This window comes from Nicrophorus vespilloides, unplaced genomic scaffold (assembly GCF_001412225.1).
Source record: "Nicrophorus vespilloides isolate i.1.1-1 unplaced genomic scaffold, Nicve_v1.0, whole genome shotgun sequence".
NCBI classification, from domain to species: Eukaryota; Metazoa; Arthropoda; class Insecta; order Coleoptera; family Silphidae; genus Nicrophorus; species Nicrophorus vespilloides.
Genome location: NW_017099951.1, coordinates 49,308 through 73,907, shown reverse-complemented (window position 1 = coordinate 73,907; position 24,600 = coordinate 49,308). Strand labels below are relative to the sequence as shown.

At 45.7% G+C, this 24,600-nt stretch overlaps 1 protein-coding gene across 2 annotated transcripts; it reads right to left on the bottom strand.

Annotated features, from left to right (window-relative positions):
* Window positions 1–795: 795 nt before the first annotated feature.
* Window positions 796–24,572, bottom strand: LOC108566282 (mediator of RNA polymerase II transcription subunit 13). Of its 2 annotated transcripts, XM_017926090.1 has the most exons (13): window positions 23,232–24,572; window positions 13,672–13,969; window positions 8,752–9,069; window positions 8,398–8,688; window positions 8,071–8,338; window positions 7,599–7,823; window positions 6,648–7,073; window positions 6,056–6,578; window positions 3,555–5,982; window positions 3,258–3,496; window positions 2,987–3,178; window positions 1,744–2,918; window positions 796–1,673 (listed from the first exon to the last, which is right to left on the bottom strand). In XM_017926090.1, the coding sequence occupies exons 1-13, from the start codon at window positions 23,298–23,300 to the stop codon at window positions 1,541–1,543; spliced, it is 6,585 nt and encodes a 2,194-aa protein (XP_017781579.1). In that variant the 5' UTR covers window positions 23,301–24,572; the 3' UTR covers window positions 796–1,540. The 2 variants fall into 2 exon arrangements, with proteins under 2 accessions (XP_017781579.1, XP_017781580.1); XM_017926091.1 differs by lacking the exon at window positions 7,599–7,823.
* Window positions 24,573–24,600: the final 28 nt, after the last annotated feature.

Here is a 24,600-nt window from a genome sequence, read left to right as displayed (position 1 = left end):
AGTTAAAATAAATATTAATATTTTCATATTCATCGATATCGATATATTATTTTCAATTTTAATACTATATTATATTATAATTTTCATCATCATGATTATATAAATTAATTAAGGCAAAAATGTGACGTAGAACACTTGGTCTCCTCTGTCCGTCTGTCTGTCTGTCCATCCATCCATACGAATGATCTAACCTAATCTATCTCTCATATCTCTACCGACTACTACTATGTCCGATCTCATTTAATGATATACCTCTTTTTCTCTATCTATGCGTCTACTCTATCCGCACTTCTGTCTATCTATCTATCTACCTATATGTACACATACACACACACACATATATATACACGGGTGTACTACATATGCCAAGTTAAACGTTTAAAACGTTTCGTTTAAAGAAAATCAATTCTCGCAGCGCCACTCCCACGTCTCCTCCTTCCTGCTGCTGCTACTGCTGCTGCTGCTGCTCGTCATCACGACTCTCTAACCCATCTTCATTTTTACAACATTCAACATCATCATCATCATCATTATTATATCGATAATATACAAATTCGGCGCATAAAAGACCTTTTAGTATCACATGACCTTGTACATAAATAATAAAATAATTAATAATTTTAAGAGAACAAAAATAAAGAAAGAAAGAAAACAAATAATTACATTATCGAGTCGTCATCTTATTAATGAGTCAATATCATAAATAAGAATAAAAGTATGTATAAATATTTATATATATATATATAAAAAAAAGGAAAGAAAGAAAGAAAGAAAAAAAATAAGCAAATAATAATAATAATATAAGAATAATAGTAATAGCAGTTAAAAATAGTAACAACAATCAATCAGAATAGCACGATCTGAATAATGGTAATCGGTTTTTTCTTTTTTTTTACTTTCTCACTCTTCCTCCCGCACTTTCTTCGTCAAATAATCGTCTCTTCATCATATACACGTATATAAAAATATATTACTATCATCATCATCATCGTCATCAAATGTCCGCACACTGAACAACGTTCGTGTGCAAATCATTGGCGCGCTACATTTCCTGAACACTTTCCGACCTTCTTCTATAAATTGAGTATTATTCTTCTTTAATTGAACAAAATCAAATTGAACATCGTGAATATGTACAACAAATAACATTACTCGTCCATTCATTTATCACTACAAACCCACCACCCGCCATCTCCCCCCTCTCAAACTTGAATTGTTGTCATCTTATTAGGATGACAACAATATGTTACAAAGTATATAGCGAAAGAAGGTAAACAAATGGATCTCTCTCCTTTATAAATCTATATGTTATATATATGATATATACATATATAACATATTCGTACATGTATGTGTGTGTTGTTTGTACATCACGTATACATATAAATAACACAAGAGTTGAGGGGGTGACGAAGGCTTTGTATATTATGGGGTGAACCAACCGAGTGCGTGTTTGTATGCCAGTGTCGGTGTATTTTGTGTTTTTTGTTCCTTGATGTTCCCAGCTTAATCTGTTGCCATTTCTCCTCTCCCTTCAGATTTAGAGCAACGTCGATGTCGTGTGATAGAGCCTGGTCAATGCTTGGATATGCACCGGCAGACATGACAGGCGGTCCCTGGTGTTCGTGTCCAATGCCAGCCAGGATAGAGCGTTGTATCCCTCCAAAACGTACCTACAGAGGAAAAAAAAGGGGGTCATATCATCAGTAGAGAGAAGTGAGATATAATTATGCTTCTTCTTACCTCAGCACGTCCGTAGTATACTGAGAGTCTAGTGCGTGCGATGTGATAGCGCTCTGCTGCAGCAAGTCTTCCGAGCTCTGTTGAATGTTCGGACTATGCAGATGGAGGGCGTTTTTGAGAAAGGCCGGACAGACGCCTTCCAGGTGCGGACATGAGGCCCAGAACCAGCCGGGCATACGACCCGTCGGTGCAGTCGACACGAGGTATCCGAGTGCGAGAGGCTGCTGCAGTACAGTGCCCACCTCCTCGGCGAGGTCCCCTCGCTGCGAACTGGTCGCGCACTGGAACGGGCTCACCTGACGCACGTTCATTCCGGTCGGACTGCCCGGGTTGCCCATCTCGTCCCTTCGAGGACTGCCGGTGGGGCTGTGAGCACCGCCCGGACCGGTGTCGGTCCAATTGAAAATATCTGAGAAATCGTCGATGCCTTCGTTCATGTCATCGTGCAGGTCGTTAATATTGAAGAACTCCTCGTCCGGATCGATACTGTTCTGCTCTTGGAAGGTCGTCTGCGAGCTCTGGGTTGTCGCGGACGTTGGGAAGACGAGGATGTGCGTGCAGGTGACGTCCTGCGGCGTGTTCAGCTGCGAGTTGACACTGATCTGGCTGAACCGTTCGTCCGGCGTGAATTGATCGGGCATCAGCCGTAACGTCGAGTCCGGCTCTAAGCTGACCAGACACGCGCTCAGGATGCACGGCACGTTATTTGGATACATCAACATACACTGCGTGCAGATTTCCTTCAGATGCTTGGAAGCTTTTAGCAGGTTCTTCCTGCTCAGCAGAAAGCTCCAACCCTTAAGCTCCCCGTGGCCGATGCGACCCAGTCGTCCAACGACCAGCCGCCACGGTTTTACGTTCATCGAGATCACACCCAACACAAAGTCCATGAGCTTCTGCAGACCAACTCGCCTAGCATTCGCCGTACCCTTTTTCCTTCGGCTTCTGTTCGGTATATCGATGTTGATCGTTTGCGTCTCGAAGATTTCACCCTTCTCGTCGGTAGCGACGGCAAGCAGGTAACTCTGGTCCTCGGAGAGGCAGTAGCTGAGGTAGAGTATCGACGATTGGTCCGAATTGCCCTGTCCGAAAGACTCTGCGTTCTCCGCTTTCCCCTTCAGCGGTCCCAAAACGTACGGAGGCGTATACAGCTTGTACGGTGCTCGATTCTTCTCCTGCGTAACAGAGCGTGCATCAGCAAAAAAAAAATGACAAGACGATCATGATGATGATATGTACTTACGTCTTTGCTTTTCAGGAAGAGATCAGCCATTGCGGCAGTTCCGAATCCGGTCAGGGATTTGACGTTGTTCGTGTGAACCAGATGTCTTCTGCACTGCGAGAATATGCTGAGCGCTAGGGATCGCATGTGATCGCAATACCGTTGCCTCTCCCTGGCCCTCCCCAATTCTACAATGCTCTCCTGCGAGATAATCTGAAACGGACGAACGAACACGTTACAAGACATAAAGAACACATTAACAACCATCGAATTTGTTCTTACGAATTCTTACCTGTACACTTATGTTGCTTCTAATATTTTCAGGTACTGCAGATAATACAGATTGGAAGCATCGAAGGAGAGCGATGCAGGCCAATCGCTGAAGCTCGGGTTGATCCGAGCCCATCGAGAACGGATCTATTAAGTAGACTACGACCGACGGTGCCTCCTGATCGTCCTCGTCGTGTGTCATGTCCGTTCCGTTCGGTAATGTGTTCGAGCAATTCTGCAAGACTTCCTTCAAATCGGTCTCTGCATAATAATAAAATTATTAGAAATAAATTAGAATGCAGAATGAAACAAAACTTACCGGATGATTCGGATTTGGGCGTCGAAGGAGGTTGTTGTTGCAGCTTGCTGTTGTCGTTGTTGTTGGTCAAACCGGTCGATGATTGACTATTGTCGGGCGTCGACGGGGGAGGAGGCATAGGACTGGCGGCTGGCCGATCCACCGTCTCCGTGGGCGGATCGAGCAGCGTTTTATCCATAGGCACTTGCTGAAGGTGCGGCGCAAGATGATGCTTGCAGACCTGGGCGTACAGCTTCAGCATGTCCGTTGTTTCGCTCTCACCGAGCAATGTGAACCACTCCTCCACCGGTTCGTTGCTCAGTTTCGTCTTAGCAGTCTTCCCGACCCTCAGGATTCCGTCGCGCAAGACTTTCGTGATCGGCGAGTGTCGGCCTAATCGGCACATCTCGTACGCGTTCGACAGTTCCTTAAAGAACGTCCTGACCTTCGGCAGGATCGCATCACTGTCCGGGGCCACGACAATGTAAGCAACGTCCCTTGAGTACGAGTAAGGCTCGAGCAGCAGCGTCTCCCAGTGGTGCAAGGCGTACGGTGACAGACTGAGCCAGTCCTTTTCGTGACCTACGACCACCGATGGAATGGGTTGAGGTTCGCACCTATCGTCCGTGCCGCGACCAGCAAGCCTGTGGAACTGCCGCCACGTGAGCGGTCCCTTAACCGCGCTCGGCGGCTCCCATAGTCTCGTTTGGCATTTCTTCTGTATCGCCTCCTGGAGCAACGGCTGCAAACTCTTCATCACCCTCACGATGTCCTGGTTGCATTGCGGTCCGCTTGCCCTCAGGAATGGCCACCTGTGCACTGCGTCCGCACCCTTCCGCTGCGCCGCCTCCTCCATCTTGCACATCATCAGGTTCTCCTGGTGCTTGCTCTGGTCCAGAGCGATTCCGGTCACTTCGTTACCATCGGAGAATTCTAAGATGTTGACAGAATTCGAGTACGGCAGCGTGTTTTTCCGCCTGTAGCGTGTGGATCGGCTCAACGAGTTTGCCGTACTTTGAATCATGACGCACTGCTCCCGGATCAGCTCGAGAATTCCGTAAGGGATCTGGTCCAATTGATCCCGGTCGATGTTCGGATCCATTTTTGTACTACTGTTCTGCATAAGGTAGGCCATCAGTGAGACTTTCTTTCGCTCACCGGGGTCCTCGGCGATTCCTGTAATCTCCAATTCGTCCTCGTAGAAGAGACCGCTGCGATGAGCAAGCCTCCTATTCACTACCGCCGAGAATCCGCACGAACACTTTATAGAATCCTCGTCCATCAGCATTCCGCCAACACCTCCGCCGCTTCCCGCATGGGTGGGACTGCCAAGCATACCTCCATAGGGTGGAGGCGGCTGACCCATGCCTCCGCCTCCCCCTGGAAACGGACTGTTCTGCAAAGGCATGTGCGATGTCGACTGGTGATGACTACTGGAATTCCTATCGGCACTGAGCAAGTAAACGCCGGCGTCGGCGCCTCTAATGTTTCCTACCACTTTCAAACCAGCATTACACACGCACAATGTACAACTGTCAAAGTTATGATCACGAAAAATGTTGAGCAGCGTATCCGCCAACAGAATGTTCACTAACAGAGAGCTCGCCTCGGGTGTCCTTTGCACGCACGGCGTGTTCACTGGCTCCACAGAGTTCAGGTTCTTGTTCAAATACGAACTGGCCGTGGATGTGGCGGGGCTTGGCAGCTCATAGGGTGGCGGTGGCGGCCGGAATCCGGCGTGCAGCGGGCTCGGTGGAAAACCATGCTGCGACGATATGGGACCGGTAACGGATGAACCGCCGACACTCCCTGGGCCGCCTGTTGCATTGCCTCCTCCGGATCCGGGTGGAACTGGATTCGGCGTCACCTGCGGCGTTGGCACCGTATTTGGCACTTGCGTAGTTGTCGCCGTCGATGATGTGGTCGTCACAGTCGAGGCCGCCGTCGTTGTCGACGTCGATGTCGTAGTTGTCGCCGCAGAGGACTTCTCTATGTGCTGTTGCCAGGACGGTTTGTAGACGCAGTTCGTGGGCATGCACACAGGCGGCATATTCTGGCTAGGTAGATTGGTCAACGGTGCGTACTTACTCGATCCCACCAGCTTACACATAATGGGCGGTTTAAACACGTAACTCCAGTCCTCGATGTTCTCCTCCTGCGGGCTTCCCATGCTCGGATATATCGATTGGTTGATCCTTATGATACCACCGAAGTCAAGATGATCGGGTGGCTGTTGGTCCTGTGTAGCGCACGGCGAGGCGATTGGATTGTGCTCCAAACTGGGTGGCGTCGGGAACATCTTACAGAGCTCCTCAGGTCGCAAACCGCCAGCGTTCAGGCAGCCTCCTCCTCCACCACCGCTGCTCGTGTGTCCCGAATAACGTTTGCCGCCATCGTCGTGCTGTCCGCCCGATGATTTGTTCGATCCAGGAGGCGTCTGAATTTGAGTCTAAACAATGATGATGTGCATCGGTTAATAAAGTAATAATTATTGAACTGAGCGAGCGAACTATTAAACTTACTGCCTCGTCGCTGCTGGTGTCATCAGAATTATCGAAGATCTGATCCAGATCCTTGTACGACGGTTGAAGACCTTCACTGGTGAAGAGGTTACCGGCCTTCTTAATTTCATCTTTGGTGGCTCCGACCTGACCGCGTTTGAAGTTATCACTGGCATTGGGGGCAGCGCCGGTCGCGTTAGTTCCGCCCCCGCCGCCACCTACTCCACCACCGCACACGTCTTCCTCGAACTCGTACGGATCACCGGGTCTCTTGACCCCGTGGTGACCGCCACCGCTGCCGATTGACTGGAGTACTGGCGGTGTATCGCTGCTGTCCATCTGGCAGCCCGGCTCCTGTTTGATTTCCTGCTTGATGAAATGCATCTGCGTGTTGTTTCCGTTATTCACGTTATTCTTGTTCTCATTGTTGTTGGTGTTCATGCCGTTGGGAGTGATCATCGAGTAGATGTCCCCGTTCTTCGTGTAGGAACTCTTCTGGTTCTCCTTGTCGTCTGGTTTAAATCTCTTCACGGGATGGTTCAACCTAAAATATGATATACACACGATGTTATAATGTACCGCTGCAAAAGCGTTGCAATAATGTCGTTCGTACCAGGCGTTCATTATCGAGTAATCATAAAGGAGGTCCAGAGAATGCTCCTCCTCGCCTACCGCTGACTCATACTCTTTGCTGATGAGGACGGGTCGTTTGAGACTGGGAATCGGGGAAACGGTGACAGGTATGTTCTCTTTGGATTCGGCCACCGGATGCGGACTGTTCACCGTCGAACCAGTGCTCTTCGGCGGCTGATCGGGGGTGAGACTCTTGTCCAAAGGCGATTCGGCAACAGTTGGCGGGTGAGGCGAAAGCGTCGGCATCACCTGATCACCGGGCGGTACCGACGCCGGCTGCGAATGCGGATTGGGAAGCGGCGACGGCGCCGCCGACGGTGGACTACCCACCGACGGGATCACCATCGACTCCTGCGTCCGCGGATAAGAGGGCGGTCCGCCGTGCGGTGTGTACAGTCCAGGACATCTACAAGCAAAAATCAGACTGATAATTGAGGAATCGTCATCATCGTGATTTTTCTGCTTTCACTCCTCTTCTCAGGTCCATTCTCAACCACATGCAATAAATGATAAGCTGCTACCCAAAAGATACAAACAAAATAATAAACGTGAAATGTGCGATGAAAACATACACATCCAACACACAAGGCTCACACACATAAATGCAAATGATTGTTTTGTTATTAAATAAAATATTTCATTTTGGTGCAATGAAACACATTTATATACATATACATACATATATGTGGATACACACACACAGCCGCCCCCAAAAGTAATGTCGGTGCAATTTTAATATGTATTATTATTATTATTATTAAATATGGTATTATGATATTATTATACGTATAATACGCATTACAAGCATACTTGTTCATAAATGCTTGTATGCTTTTAATGCGTACAGTATTTATAATAATAGTAGTAATAGTAGTAGTAGTAGTAATGGTAGAGTAGTAGTAAGCCCGTCACCCTTAAAGCGGTGACCAACCTGTCGGTGGCATCTGTGGCCGGTGGCGGTAGGGGCGAGCGTCTGTGGAAAGGAACTCTGACCCCCCGAGTGCCGCCGCTCTTGGACGAGCGGGAGGAGGACGAAGAGGAGGAGCCGCTCACGGACGACACCGCCCCTTTGCTACTACTACCGCCCCCCGTTTGGCATTTACTAGCATTGACATTCGCGGTCGCCATCACATTACCACCAATGTATTTTCTACACCTGCAATACACATCAACACGTGCACAACTCAAAATAATTCTCCTAATATATTTATATAGAAATTAAATAATATTAAGATTGAATACAAAGTAATGACGAGTAAATCGTAATTAAATTTGAAAAAAATATGCATGCACTTTATCTACTCGTACGGTGGTGGAGGAAGGGATATGATGTGTTGATAGGTTTTGGAGGGAATATTGGTTTGCTCTAGCTTACATGCTTGCTTTCATCGCTATGTACTCACTTTGAGCAAGTGCAGTTGGTCTTACGGGTCGGGTCAACGAAGTCCCAATGACCCGAATTCTCATGCGGTCCCGTCTGCGGTGGTCCTCCATGGATGCACTCTTGCCACACGCGTTCCGGCAAGACGGTTGCCGCCGTTGGACTGCGCTGGCTGGAAGCGGGATGCTCGACGGAGACCGAGAACGGACCCGGCTGCGGCACTCTGCTGTTGATCTGCACAGGCGATGGAGGCGGAGTCTGTATCGTTATCGGTGTACCTAGATCAAACACTTCACAAAGAGCAATTAACTAATTACTCCAAAACTCTTCGTACTGTTGCAAAACATACATGAGGATCCGTTCTTCGATGTCAGAGTATTAGCGGCATTCGAAGGGGTCAGGCAGACGCCGTTCATGATCGAACTGTTATCGTGGTCATCCATGTCCGTGACGAGGACGTAACAGGCGGGATAGCGCATCTTGACTCCACCGACGATCACCTCGACGACGTTGCTCTCACCGTTCCCTTTCTCGATCGGATAGAATTGGCTCCATTCGTCCAACATCCTCGTTCCAGAGTCCATGGTCTTGTAGCACTGCCCCGTCAGGGTTCCGGCCAGACCGAAGGGCGCCAAAATCACTGCGAACGAGAGGAAACGAGCTTAGTGTGAGGAACTTGAAAATTTGCTTAATCTCTGATTACCTTTGAGACCGCTGGTGGAGGCCTGGGCCTGTTGAAGATGTATCCTGGCCAGCTTCCGCACGGGCGGATGCTGCCGAACGTCGACGCTCGCACACACCGAGCTCTCGCCGTGTACGAAGAACGCGAACGAGAACGACAGATGGGCGGAGCAACCTTCGGTCGTCCGCCTCGGACTCTCGTATGGTTGCACAAACCATTTACCCAGCCTAATGAAGTCTCTGGACAACAGACATCGTTCGATCAGGTTATGCAAGGCTTTGAACAGCAGCGATCGGCACTCGTACGATAGTCCGCTCTCCCAGGAACCTTGTTCGCTCTCTGAAACCACCAGAAACACATTAATATTTCAGTAAAATTCGTAAAACAAGTCAAGTGAAGTCGAACATCATCATAAAACACGATCCGTTCGCGCGACTGTTGAGCAGCAACAAAACAAGAAAGAAGAAGGTGAGGAGAGGAGGTGCGACCCAGTGAACTACATTAAATATAAAGCGGATCAAGGTCGATTAAATCACTCAATCATTCTCTCCATAACTCCTCCTGTGGCGGATGCTACGCCAATATAATAATCACGATCCCATTGTGTACGCACGCACGCAGCAGTTGAAACAACCTCTTCGACGATACGATACAACAAAACAGATCCAATCCTCTTCATGCCAAAGCCCAAAAACAAACAAAACAATAAAAAATAATGCTTCCTTCCGTCCATTCATAAATATAATATCCTACTAGCAGAAGGAATGCATTTGCACGCAGAATGGCGGCGGCGGTGGTGACCGATTGGCAAACATCGTTACCTTATTACAAAAGATCGCATTATCGCATTACTGACGCAACAAACGAGAGCAGCAACAGCAGCAAGCGACGATCTGCTGAACCATGAAATTGCAATGCAGAATGTGAACCGCCCGTCGTTGTCGGTTGCTAGTTGGTTGGTCGGATGGATGTATGGATGGATGGTCTACGAACCATTTCAAATTTTGCTATTATTGATTTTTCAGCGTTTCCCTCCCGCCGCTCTGAACGCACGTGCTAAATAATACGAACGAAGAAAAAAAGAAGGGTGCAGAAAACACGTGTACATCGCAACGTTGCCATTTCGTTGCGAAGCGATTTTAGTAAACGATTCAAAAAAATAAAATATAAATAAATCCGAACTGTACGTTTACTTGTTGCACTCGCGGCTAGACGAGTTTCTTTCGTTAATATTATTGTTTACAAGCGTTTCTTAAATATTAGTTCTTCGTTTTGTGATCGGTCATTGTTTGGGTTGTCTCATTATTATTATTTTTTTCTCTCTCTCTCTCTCCGGATTCCTCCAGCTTGTTCTAGTCGGTCATTGCGATTCGGACGGTTTGGCAACAGTGCGCGACCGCGCACGTGGGTCCTTTAGGGCCGGCCTCCCACGATCCCACGCGGCGCAAATCGATGATACCATCTACACAGCGTGCGTGCCAAAAAGGCAATAGAACTCCTTCTCTCCTGATCTTCTATTTTCTCTTCAAACTCCTCGAACTAATACTCTTAGAATTAATTCGACACTTTGCGAATGAGATTGTTTTGATGTTGTTATAGCTGCTGTATTAAAGGAAATATGTAATAGCTATCGCATATTTAGTTTTCGACTGTCGTCCAGCATTGCAACTGGCGAAGGCATCGCCGCCACCAACACCACCACTTCAATGCAACTGCGATGAGGACGCAAAGTTCAATGACACCAATTACGTAATACAATACGAGTGGAAAATCTAAGAAATCATCGTGTCTCCGTAGTTACGGGGGATTCCCCTCGGATGGCAGAGCGCCAGATTCTACCAAAACGACGGATACATACAGGGGGGATAAAGCGGAACGGCATATGCAGTTAAAGAAAGGCGAAAGTCTCTTCATTCATTCTTATTTGCTGCCATTATGAAACAACGACCAACTGATGAAGAAGATGCATGCAGAGTCACAGAGTATGTTGTTGTTTGGCGCGTTAACACCGTAATCTACTTCGAAGAGTCTGTCTGTGCGGCAATCAATAGTTTTGGGGGGCGGCACGGCACACGCGGGTCGGTCTCCTCTCTTTTTTTTTCCCCTACCGATGGGTGGTGGTGTTGGTGCGGTGCGTTTGGGTCAAAAAACGCTAGCGCCGGGGTGCCATCGATTTTCGGGCAAAAGGCAGAGCATATCACCACAACCACATAATAATAATAGAAAATATAAATCATAGTACCAAGAGGTAAAAAAAAAAGATGAATGTCTCAAATATTTCCGAATACATACTAAATCTTTAGTATTGTATCGTTTTATTCTCTTTCATTTTAATAACATTTTTGACTTTTATTTCTCGGTTAAGAGAACTTCGACACGCTCCAAGTGTGCATGGGTATTGGTTGTATCAGTGTGTGTGTGTGTGTGCGAGAGTGCTGTGTGCACAGGTTGATGAACTTGTGGTGAAATCCACCAATCGGGTGTCTTCTAGAGTAGTAGAAAACGCGTTCTCTCGCGAATGCAAAATCGCTAGAAAATAATATTCCCGTTGCACGAGCAATTTATTTGTACCAGCCAACGGGTACACGCGGAAAAACAGTTGGTTAAGAAGAGATAAGGAGGGAGGCGAAGCGGTACGATGCGAGGCAGATGGGCTACGACCTACCGGAAACTGACTAACTCTACCCTTAGGTTACTACTTAACATTATCAAATAACTCTGTGCTAAGACATTTCGAAGAATGACCGATCGAATAACAACAAAAGCGGATTATTTAAATTAACAACTATCGATAATAACTTTTAAAGAAATCCGATGACTGGATAGGACTTGGGAGGAAAAACTGCTATTTTCGTCGAAACAGATGTTTACGAAAAGAGGGTAAATACGAAGGTGATTTATCGCAGTGTCACATGCAGCAGAGCAACGGCAGCAGATGCAGACCGGAAAATTTCCACCCGCCCTCTTGCTTTTCTGTATATATAAATACATATATGGTTTAGGTGGATGGATTGCAGAAAAAACTGTTACCGATTATTAGCCTCAACAAAGATTACAATTAATGTTAAATGCATCTTCGACGCGGCTATTGTCGACTTTTCCGGGCATCCGAGAAAACCTCGTTCTCTCTTCGATACAGACATTATACTTGTTCTTTAAATTGTATACATATCACATAGGTTAAAATCACAACGATCGGAGCAGATACAACTCGTCCATAATAATGTGCCGTGTGCTGCGCGACGGATGAGGAGAAAGATACGTTGGCAGTAAACCAGTTATGGGATATAAATTTGTTAGTGTTTGTTGTCCATTACGAGGTTGATATTAAATTCGAATACTGCCGTGTTACGAAACGCAGATTGATGATGATGGTGACGTTTTTGTTCCGAGTGCAGATGATCAAAGGCAAGTAATGGGCCAATTAAAGGCAGCCTACTGCGAATACCATCCTCGTAATTCAATGGGAAGAAGAGATGTGCGCGTGCTGTCGGAAGAGCGGGAGACGAACGGACGGACGGACGGACCGATGCTCTGCGTTCGTCGTTCGATGCTTTCAACTGAACGGATACCGGCGGGGGTGTTACGTCACGAAGCGTGACGTCTCTCCTAGGACGACGTCACGTCACTAAAATATATCAATGAGAGACGATGATTGTGATGACACTGCATCGCGCCTACGTTCGTGTATTCGAAACACAGATTTTGAATTGGATTAGCAGCAGATGATGATGATGATCATGATGTTGAAAATGCACACAGAGCGTTATTCAAAAATCCAAAAAGAAAATCAATACGTGCGGGTTGGTGAGAGAGAGAGAGAGAAAAGCGATAGAAATAGAGAGCGTGTGTGTGTGTGAGAGAAAGAGAGAGAGAGCAAATTGGAGAGGTCCGCCTCCGCATACCAGTCAGTGGGTGCAACAATCTTCGGAGCTACGTCATGGGAATGAATATAAATGATGAATAGAGAGCCAAAAATCTATTATTTTCTATTGCGCGAAGAAAATTAAGTTTGTTGCCTCGGCGATGGGCAGATCGAAACGAAGGCGGCGGCGGCGGTGGCAGTGGTTGGTGTTCTAGGGGCCGGGCCTCCTTTCCCCAGTTATCGATAAGTGGTTTCGGGATGCGGTTGCCATGGAAATCGGGACACCGCCTCCCTGACCCTGGCGGACGTCACTGACATGCCTGGGGGCGTTCGCGTGAGCCGCCCCCGCGCGCGCTTTTCCCTCAAACCATACCATACCATATCGGATACAGTTCCCCGGCTTGTATAAATAAATACATACACATATTATTTCCTCTACGCAAAAGTTTCATCAAATCACTTTTCTCTTCCAACTGCAAGGACTTCATATACCTGCCAGAGAAATACACAGAGATAGAGAGAGGTGAGAAGACACAACAGGCAGGCAGCTACGGTTGCGACGACCTTGGTAGCATTTCACAGAACATCTGTCTCATTTTATTGGGCCGCTGCCGCCGAGGGGAGTGGAAAGAAGAGAAGAGGATTGCTCTCAACAGTTTTCCCACACTTTCGGAGTGAACGCGAAATTCTAAAATCTGACGATCGAGGTGGACAATAATGCAATTCGAACGGAAGGGGCTAACAACAACATGATGCAGATGCGAGAACATCAATTATTTGTTTGCGAGAAGCGCGGATTTTCCACCGAAGAAACCGAGCGGCGATGAGGGCAACCAGAGTATTATATATATATAATACGCGGCGGGATTTTGATCAATAACAACTCGCCGCCCCCACGGCCCTCCTCATAAAGACCTCAGCGCACCCCATCCTCCTAGCACCGATCGAGGCCACCACACAGGAAGGGGGTTAGCGAGAATATGTGCGAATATGCAGCAGCGCGGAATGAGAAGCGTCAAAGTCAAAGCTGCCAGAGGATAAAATGCCTAGTAAATCAGGTTTCTATCTTTTCTCACCTTGTTTGAGGAGATCATTGGAGACGAGTTCGTGCAGGTCCGGTTCCTCGCCGTACCAAAAGATCCACAATTCCTTGGAGCAACAGAGGCTGAGCGGGGGCGGTTGCGAGGGCGGCTGGGCAATATCGAACATCGTCGTAGGCTGATGTGGCGTGGAGATCCGTCGCCACACGCACAGGATGTCCGCCGCCAGGCATCGCGCGTAACTCCGCAACACCGGGTCCTCCAAAGGGTCGACCGCAACCCCAACCGCATCGCTCCACACCAATTTACGCCATTTTATACCGGATAACTCAGTCTGAAACAGAAAGAAAAGAGGAAACAAATTAATGCACTGTCATAATCAAACATAGATAATGTTTAGTTTACACAAAACAACAACAACAACAAAACTCTTTATTGGATGGCGGGCGGTAACCGCAGATATCGTGCAAAAAACCAAAACAAACAGAAGCAATGCAACAGAGTCGGGGTGACCGCCGACCGACCTACCGACAAAGTTGGCAGCACTGATCCGTAGGTAAACAATACCACCGGAATGCGGCGGTGTCGGCAATTAGCGGCAGGACTTTCTTTCCTGGCACTGCGCCAGCCTTGGTAGCTCCGGAAGGATGCGAGGCGAAACAGATACGTACGGAAAGAGGAGCGAACCGAGAAATACGGTGACAGCTGTCAAAATATAAATCTAATCGTTGGCGAACGCGAGACCGCTTTATTATTATTATATGCTTACTACTTGCCAAATAATTACTGTCGAATATAAATTGAAATGAACAATCGTTGCTTTCGATTTTATACTATTTTATTAATTACTTACGGATTTGAGTTAGCAACGTATCGTTCGTTCGCTGTACTTGCCCGGAACAATTAATGATGATCATCAACTGAAAAAGGGTATTATCCTGTTTGCCGAACAAAATGAGGCCTTTAACGGCGACGTAATCGCCCGAGAAACCGCGTTATTGGCAACTTTGTGTGTGTGTGTGTGTATTACATGCATGTGAGCGCAACCTGTTGATTGCGTTTAACGTGCGTTTCGTTGCGACAAGGAAGATTTGATGTGGGGCGGCGAAACGTGCGTACGTGTGAACTATGACGACGGATTGTGACTGACCGTTCCCATCTTGATCGAATTTAAATTATTCTTCCTCCTATTAGATAGATAGCAAGTAAATAGGTTAGGTTTTCTTTCTTTTAGCGAATAATCATTGTGTTCGTTCAACGGCAAGGTCGTTACAGGGCAAGGAGGATCATCGTTGTTGGACGGTGATGGTCAGTTATCGACGATCCACGAAAACTCGCTCGCTCTCAGATCGAGATTTGTTTACATCATTTCAAGGTTCAATGTAGAAAGCTCATTTTGCGCATAGAACAATCTCACGGCCACCGACGAGTGGATGGAGTGTTTGCGGCATCGATCAGTTAGATGCTAGCTAGTTAATTAGTCAAATGCATCCAGCCAGAGTCGTCCTCGCAGAATAATCACCGATCGACTGTGCAATGTTATTATTGGCAATCGAGAAAAAGAAAGAGAGTGTCGAAAAGAGAAATTTCGTTTTGCAGCGAGCGAATAGCTATATTGCAGATTTTAGTAGGTCACCAGTCAAGTCAACTCAGTATATTGACTATTTGGTGATTGAGCAACTTTTAGTTGGCGGTAGCAACTAGACTAGATCTAGTGCTTATATCACTAATTAACATGATCACCTCCTCATCTTAAAAATGGGTACGATGAAAGTTATGCGACGGCCTTCGGGATTTTCGTCGACACGACAGAGAGTGCAGTCAGTGGTAGTAATAGTAGTAGTAGATAAGATGTAGTAAGTACTATTGCTGCCAACAGCTATTATGTTGTTGCTGCTGCTATTGTACCTTGTAGGTACCTCTCTCGAGTAGCGGAGACTTTCTCTCTACGCCTCCGAAAGGAAGGAAGGCAGGCACCTGGCCGAGTTTTTCGCTCGTCGCTTACGTAACGCGCTTTTTTGCATGCGAACTGCCGCGGCAGGCGCGTATTTCTTCTACTACTACAACTACTCCTACACCATCCTTTTCATCGAACTTCCCATCGGTTCTAGGGGTTTGCTCGACAACTGATCGATGCAATCCGATCGAACATATTCGTGAGATTGCGTCTCTATTTTGCAAACGGGACGGGAAGAAAATGGAAATACGTTCAAACCGAGTATTCCGATAGCTCGTTTGTGGTCGATGCTGCTGGGAACTGAGCAGCAACAAGGACGAGGACCGTTTGGGGGAATGAACGGTCGGAGACGAGGGGGTGCTTGCTGTGCTCGGGGTCGGCGCAACCCCCCCACAGTTAGTCGTTGCTCCCCGTCGACCCTTCTCTTCGCTCCTCCGTTGCTGCCACCGCCGCCGCCCACGACCGTCGTCCTCTCTCCAAACGGCAATCCCCGGTATTGATTGACGCTCGCGGTATGCATGCGGTCCCACACACACACACAAACCCCCAACCACCACACACCCCCGCAAAGGAAAAAAAAGAGAAATGCAAATATTTCATCTCTGTATCGACGCTGCCGTTGCATGGAAATTATCAATATAGGCAGCAAAGATAATATCATTTAATTGGAAATTTCAAAACAAAAAATCGCGTAGAATATTTGCAAACATTTGATGCATGTAACATAAATGCCATGCGAAAACACTAGAATGGGTATACTACAAAAGCGTTTGAAGGTACAGGTAGGAGGAGAGCTAGCTTAGAAAGCGTTAAGAGCCGAGTGTTTTCCGCAATATTGTTATTATTAATAATAATAATATTTTCATTCCGCTCGACTCTAACTCCTTCTATACGGTGTAATATTTTGCTCGAAAACAAACGAACAAATGGAGACCAAAGAGCGTACCTCCGCATCGACCCGCACACAACAAGACCGGTCTTTTCCGGTGTGTGGTCTATAAACTTGTCTAACATCCATTTTCCTACACTCTGCTTACCTTACCTTTAAATCGACCTTGACCACACAAACAAAAAAATCAACAAAAACATGAAAAGAAACTAGCAAGAAAAGAATACACGAAGAAGAATAGAGTGAGACTCGCGAATGCGTTTACAATTTCATTTTGCGCTCTAAAGACTTACGTAGCAAAGCAAGCAACTCCGTGATTCAAACAATAGGTAAAAAAAAGATCGTTGCAGATTTGATAACATAAGAAACTATTCATGACCGAAAACAAAATTGCAATTAAAGAAAGTTTAGGTGAAAAAAAAAATACTGAATGAAAATGATATCTTTCTACTTTCATATAGATAGAACAGACCAATCTTAATCATGTTATAAATTGAGGAACGATCACATGAACTGCAAAACTATAACATACAACTGTTGTTTACTCTAAGATCCATCCGTATAATCGAATTCGAAAGAGCATAGATGAAGGGAAGAAGTGTTTTATTGTCGTCATTTACGGTTGAATTTCGTTCGCGCCATCTACAGCTTATCGGGAGGCTACCGGTCTATTAACCATCGTTAAACTCTCGTCATCAAGCGAAGCTATCGTACGGTTGGAAACGAGGAAGAGATAAAATATTTAACATTTTTTTACATTTCGTCGGAATTTCCGCAGAAGAAAGATGCGTATAAACAACAAACGCCGCCACCATCCATTAAAATTAGAGATGTGTTTATCCTTATCCCTGTGCAGCGCTACAGAAGAAGAAAAAGATGTGCAGAAAGTAATCGACTTTTTGTGTTAAGAGAATAAAGTTTCGAGAAATAGTCCAGGTAGAGGAGAATAGGAAATGCGATCAACGTTCTAAGCAGTTCCGATCTGCAAAACAGTTACTCTTCTTTCAAAACCCAACTCATGCCATCATGAACACACACACTCACACAAATACATGAAGACAGAGAGGGAGGGAGCGCGCGCGAACACAGATATTTATGTATAATAAAATAGATAGAGAGAGAAGAAAAAAAAATAAGCATACAGGCAGGCAAGCAGGCATCCAAGGAAAGAAACAGAAGAATGGCTAAAAACAGCGTTGCCACCGCCGCGTAATAACCTCATTCCGTGGAACGCGACCTTGATTTCGTGAACGGGCTGCTTACGGCTCGTTCTCGGCTAGAACACCGAACGTACGTTTTTAGTACAAATACATACTGGACGTATCTGTTGTTTTCAACGATAACAACAATTTGACATTCCGATCGACATATTATCAGAGGAGACACGAAAAGTGTCGTTCGTTTATTTCGAATCATCATCATAATTACGATATTGTTAAGTTATTAGGTGAAATGTAAACAACAACGAGGCAAGTAGTAAGTGTGTAAAGCTCGAGAAACTTATTTTTCTCTTTTTTCCCACACGAAACTCGACGAAACACCGTTCGCATACAAAGGAAGGGGAGCGAACGAAACGAGAGACGACAAAGAGCAACGAAAGAACAAGAAAATACCTGGAGAGGCCTAATTTGTCATTCAAGGGCCTTCTCTTTCTCTCGTTAGCCGACGACAATCTCGGCCCAACAATCTCCTCCGATTTTCCAGACCAAAAGTCGAAAGAGAAACGAGAATCGCGCGCACTTGTTGTATAGTCTCTCAACCCTAAACAAGATAAATTCCATTTCGATGGGACTTATTGGATGGAGAGGAGCATCGCATCGCATCTCATCTCAGCCCCACTAAACGACTTGCATGCATCGCTTAGCATTCCGAATGGTGGTGGTGTGGTGTGGTGTGGTGATGCGGTGGCGGCGGGCGTTCAGGTCGTTTACCTGCGCTTTACCCAAACTGTAAATATACGCCGAGAGAGGACCCGGCATGTTAAATTCACCGAATAATTAACGAACGTCACACGCCGGGACAATTCGTACAAAGCAAATGAAAGAATATTAATAATACGTAACGTAGCATGTATATTTCAATCGATCTCCGGCTGTGATTTATAGAAGCTAGCTGCATCGAAACAAGTGCAAATATACAGGCTAATGCCAAATGTAATATGAAAAAAACAAATGTAAAAGATTGCAATTATTCCAATTAGAAAAATTAATAATTTGGTTCGCTTCGAATGGTTAACGTTTAACATGAGAGCTGTCAAATGAAATGCCATAATATCATTATTTCATTGACACGTAAACTAATCTCTCTGTTTTTGAACTAAACATATTTGCGAAACTATATAACAGAAAAGCAGAACAAAAATATCAAGTTAAAACAAATAGGAATCCACTTTAAGATCTGTTAACAACATTCGAGCTGTCACTCGCATTCAATGTAAATACGGAAGTACGTGTGAAAGTCAAATGAAAGTCAAGATGATCTCTTGAAACAAACGTTTCGATTGATTACGATTTTGAATCTCACACCTTCAGTTTGTTGTAGCGAATGTTGTTGGTACATTTCAGTAGTGCCAACGTGCAAATTTGCCATTTATTTGTTTTCTATCTCTCGCACACACACACATACACACACACACTCAATAATATATACATATATTTTTGTGTGTGGATGAAACCGATTGGTCAGGGTTTCGCGTTACGCGCGTTTCGTTATCGGCGCGAGAAGGTAAACAAATTCACGAACCGTCGAGCGCGGTTATCTAATCGCGGATTACATCACATACCACCGCATCACACCAATTGCATGCGAGAACTTTCTTCTACTCTTGTTAATTTCATTTCATTGCAGACGAATATCGTCTAAATGTGGAATTTGTAGCAAAATAATATATATTATATGAGAGTGGAGAAAAAGAAGGAAAGAAGGAGCGAACGAGCCGGAGGAGAGTAAGTACCGAGTGCAGACAGGGGCCGGGAGAGAGATAGACGGAGAGGGATCAAGGCAAGGTCGATGAACAACTTGTGTATACGTATGTATGTATATATATATATATATATGTATACATATAGTGCGGACAGGTCGGTCGGTCGGTCTTCTCGCCGGAGCCGGGCAAAGTTTGTATCTATGAGGGGAAAAGATGAAGATGATGATGTTGAAGCCGATGAGGATTAAGAAGAAAAATAAAGGAAAAAGGAAAGAGCCTCAGTAAGGAGGCTCCTCAGCTCGCGAGTCGCTGCAAACAGAAAACAGAAAGGAAACCGATCTAGATATTATGTTAGAAGAGGCATGGAATGAGGAGGCACCGGAGACACCGTTAAGTCGACGGACGTGGCAACGCCGCCGGCCGCGAGTGCGTTCACACGAAATAGAAAGAGAGCTGCGAAGAGTGGAGAAAGAGGGACAGAGGAGAGCACACGGTCCTCTATCATCTCCCAAACCCAACGGCATCATCACCGTCGTCAGCGCCGCCGCCGCCTCCTCCTCATCATCATCACCGCCGCTCCTTCCAACCTTCTCCTCATCTTTTCCCTGTGCGATACAAGAGCTCGTATATTTACTATTACCAACCGCACTCGCGCGCACAAAACAAATAAATACAGACTTTCCGAAGCAGGCGGCAGCCGCAAAACCAAAACAACCTCCGATAATCACCGAAAGATTGAATACCCAACCGAAATAAATAAACTTGTGCTCACAATTAAACTGTTAACAAACGAAATTCAATCAATTAATAAGCCTGAGAAGATGACCAGACTTGTTGCCATCAACACGCAATGACATTTAAACTATCTATGTGTCGTTTATTATCAATGATATAATAATTTTTCTATAAAATGCGTACAAACAATATTTTCGATGGATAATGTAAAATAATCGCTTTAATAGTCGTATTGCATTATTTTATCGCGGTTTCCTCGGAGCTACAACAACTATCGACGTCAATTAGAATTGAATCGGATTGTGTGGCGAGAGAGAGACTCAAGTTTCGCGACTTCCACTCGACTTCCCCCCTCGCACATAACATGTAAACAAACATAAATACATAAACGTCGGTGCATGAATGCAAACAGTCTCTCTTCTTTCTTTCTTTCTCTCCCGCAAACTCGCAACTACATTCCTAAGCACACTCTAATTGCCTTCGCAAATCGAGAATTTGTCGATTGCTCCGGTCAGTCACACACACAGTCAGTCAGTCCTCACATAGGACGGACGAATGAACTTTCTTATTCAACTAATGACGATTTGTAAAGTGACGATGAATGCGAATTTGAATAAATGCACGCGGCGCAGCGCCAGGCAATAAAGATGAGAGTCAATAAAAAGTCGTAAAAATTTATGGACTCGAAGACCCCCAGAAGGTTCACGTTTCTTTTTCTTCATTTCTCTCCCGCCTGTTTCCACTCATTGTCGCATTTAATTAAAACCCATTTGATGCGAACTTGAACTACATACTCTGCAAGTTTTTTTTTTTTAAGTTTAAAAAATATTTATTTAGAGTAGATATACATACATGGAGTGAGATATTTTTAAGGGGTGGCGTACATGTGAGCTTGAGCTCATTTAGCCAGAAACATGATTAGCTTTAAATAGTACAAAAAAAAAAACAGTAAATGTTTTAAGGTAATGGTAATATGGTAACACATACTCTGCAAATCGAATTGTTGACTTTGATGGCGGCGACAAATACATAAGACTCGTAAATAAAAGCAATGAAGAAATGGGAGCAGTGTGTAAAAAAAACAGTCGCGCATAGATATTGAATTAAGACGCAAATTAACACAACAGTTTGTTGCTCGTGTTGCTCATGCAAATAATAATAATTCCCTCTCGCAATTCGGAGAGTCATCTCTAATCTAGAATGCGAGTGTGCGTAAATTGAAGGATTTAATGCCTCCTCGGCCGTCTGAATAATTCACAGCTACGCTATTAAATTTAATTACATCCTGATTAATTTCCCATTAAGGTCCATACTTTATCAGTCAGTGGTGGCGGCGGCGGCGGCAGCGAGCGGGCGGTTGGGCGGCGCCGGCCCCGATCCCCCTTGCGCCTGCCGCTCCATTACATCATATGTAGGCCAAGAAACGCCGATGCCGGCCGGGTGCCGAGTCGAGTTGTGCCGTGAGTCGAGTCGGGAGGAAAAACGATGAGGCAACGTCGCAAGCGAAAACAGAATCGGCGAACGAACGGACGGACAAATGAACAAACAAAACACAAAAATCCGGCGGATTCGGACAACGAAAACAAAAACAATTGAGGTAAATCGATGCCGCATTGTTTCGTTGTTATCGCGAACGCGCGCGCCTTGCAATTACCGTTGTTTATTTTTCGCGTGTTTCGAACCCGCCGATAAACTCGCGATTCGACAAATTTGTTTTCGCAATTTAGCAATTCACCTGCCGAGATTCGGACAATTGCGACGACTTTATTATGAACTAACAGTTTGCAATCATTCAACATATCATAGGCGAGTTTTCATTTATTTCGCACGCCAAGAGTAAAGGAGACCAAGGAAGAAAGAGAAAAGTACTGATAAGTGTTTAATTGCATCTAGATGCATTCGCTAATTTCATCCGTAACAGGTTTATCAGCAAGTGAACCCGAATCGTTCTGATATGCGTGAAACTTTGTAATAAAAACGATATCGCTAATAGACAGCTTCCATTTGACATTCGATATCTTCGCTCGCTACCGGTAATAAAGAGGAAAAAAAACAAGTGCATTCGAGTTGATAAATTGATGGTAATTAAATAATGGTGGTGAAAATGTCTGGACGATGAAACAACGATAATTAATCGCGGATAAAACTACAAATTGAAACAATCAAATCAAATTGATTGATTCAAATGTAAATCACCAGAGATACATAAAACATTGTGATGAGTAAACGTGTGGTTAAACAATTAATCGACTTAAATGCTAATTAATCTGATGCAGTTCCGCTCCGATTAGAACCCGAATTGAGCTCGAAACTATCACAGAAGAAACACCGTAACTAAATATGATCTCCTGTCACAATCTAATAGTTGAGACTCTTTAAGAATTGTCGATTGATTAGAATATTTGTTGCGTACTTTAAGACAAAAGGTAATAGTGGTGCATCGCACTTGAATGAATGATTCAAGAGAAAGGCAAATGTGATCTCTTGCTAAAATATTAAAGCAAGACGATTTAAAATTGCTTTTTCAGCGGAAAAGTATTGCTGAACGTCAGGTAAACAATAATTCAGGGAAACCGAGAAAATGTTTCTAACCTGCAAGAAGCAAAACATACGTTGCTGCCTATAGCAAATGACATAACATCAAAATTGATCGAAGAGAGCATGACGCAATAATAAGAATGCGTTTAATTCTTTCCTTAATATCCTCCAATTTGGTTATGGTTCGTTCGCGAATAGGGGAATTTCGTTTTACCGTTGTTATTGTTGTTGTTTGGCCGTGTGTCTCCCGCCGCCTCTCAGGTGTCTACACGCGACAGTGGCGTGCGCGATATTTTCGCGGAAAACTCGGATGGGCGATACGCATTTAACCGAAGAGAAAAATTCTCCAAAACTGAAAATGTGTCGAATAGATGTGATACGGATGAAGGTGAGAGGTCTGGATATTAGTAGATCGAGCGAAGCGCGCGTGTGGCGATACGTGTGCCCCGCTGCGGTGCGGGGGGAAACAGACAAAGACAACTATGCATACGCACACACACACACATTGAGAGTGAGAGAGTGATTTATTAAATGTATTGTAAAAGTGCACTCACCAAGGCAAAGAAATTCGTGTGGCAATCCTCTAGACTGGCTCCGTTAGTTTGTAGGTTTGGGTGCGTCATAGTAGATCCATTTTCACTGTGATTGAAAAGCACAACACTTCATCGGGTGCGGAGGGAAAACGCCGAAAGGAGAGTGAAGGCGCGCACAGGGCGGGAGGGGAAAATTCCCGCAGCGGCGGCGACACACGGGCGACCGGGCAAAAGTGAAGTGAAAAAGAAAGACGGATTGCTCGCACCGATAGAGGGAAAGAGAGAGACGGATGGATCGGCGTAGCGAACGGCAGAGGGAAAGAGAGAGGGGGGCGCTGTATAGAACGGCAGCAGTAGGAGGGGTTACGTTCTCGGTTTCTCTGCGTGCGAGTATGTATGTGTGTGAGTGTGTATATGTCGTCGTCGTCGGGAAGGGGGTCGACCCCCCGAATCCGCGCACTCCGCACCAGCACAACTTCTTCTGTCGAAGAAACACAATCCCTATCGTCGTCGTACGTAGTAGGTATAATAGCACTCGCGAAGGGGGTGGGAGCGAGGACTGAGGCGATGTTCACGAAACGAAAATAAATAATAAACTCCGAAAGAGTGGTGCAAACCGAAACTGCTTTCGTCGTCGCTGCTCCGTGTATGCGCGAGAGCGAGGACGAGATACCGAGAGGTTTGGCAGAACTGGTATATTATTATTATGTTGTTGAAAGTATGTGTGCACGGTAGATGGAGGAGAGATGTGTGTGATCAGGGAGGCCGCGCACTCTCCGATGCTTCTTCTTCTTCTTCTTTCTATTCCTTCTGCCTTTTCGACACAATAAACCACACCACAAACAATTACTTCTGTCTCTCTCTCACACACACGCACACTATATATATATTAGGGTGAGAGAGGAGAGGATGGTTTCGGTTGCACTTTAACTATCGAACAACAAACAAACACTCGCGTTTCTTCTCGCAAAGTCCAACTAACTGTCTCTTCTATCGCGGCTCAGACGGCACTGATCGTCGACCGGGCGCGGGCTGCTCCATGATGTGTATGTCTATTATATGCATGTATGCGCGTTCGACTGACTACCTCTCCGTGGCTGCGTGTGTGTACGAACGAGCAGCGATGGTCGCGGCGGCGGTTGCCGTGGAGGAGATAGAGAAGGCAGGCAGGCACAGCACCTAACCACTACCAACCGTATTACCTATGACCACCGCGGCGGCTTCGGTGACGACTGTTGCAGGAGGCGGCTGCGGCGGCGGCGCCCGAAGACGACCACGATGATGATGATGATGCGTGCTGTCCTCGTCCTCCCCGGCCTCGTACTTGCGGCACTCCGAACATGGATTGTTGTCGTGTGCACACTCACACACACTGAGCGAGAGCGAGAGA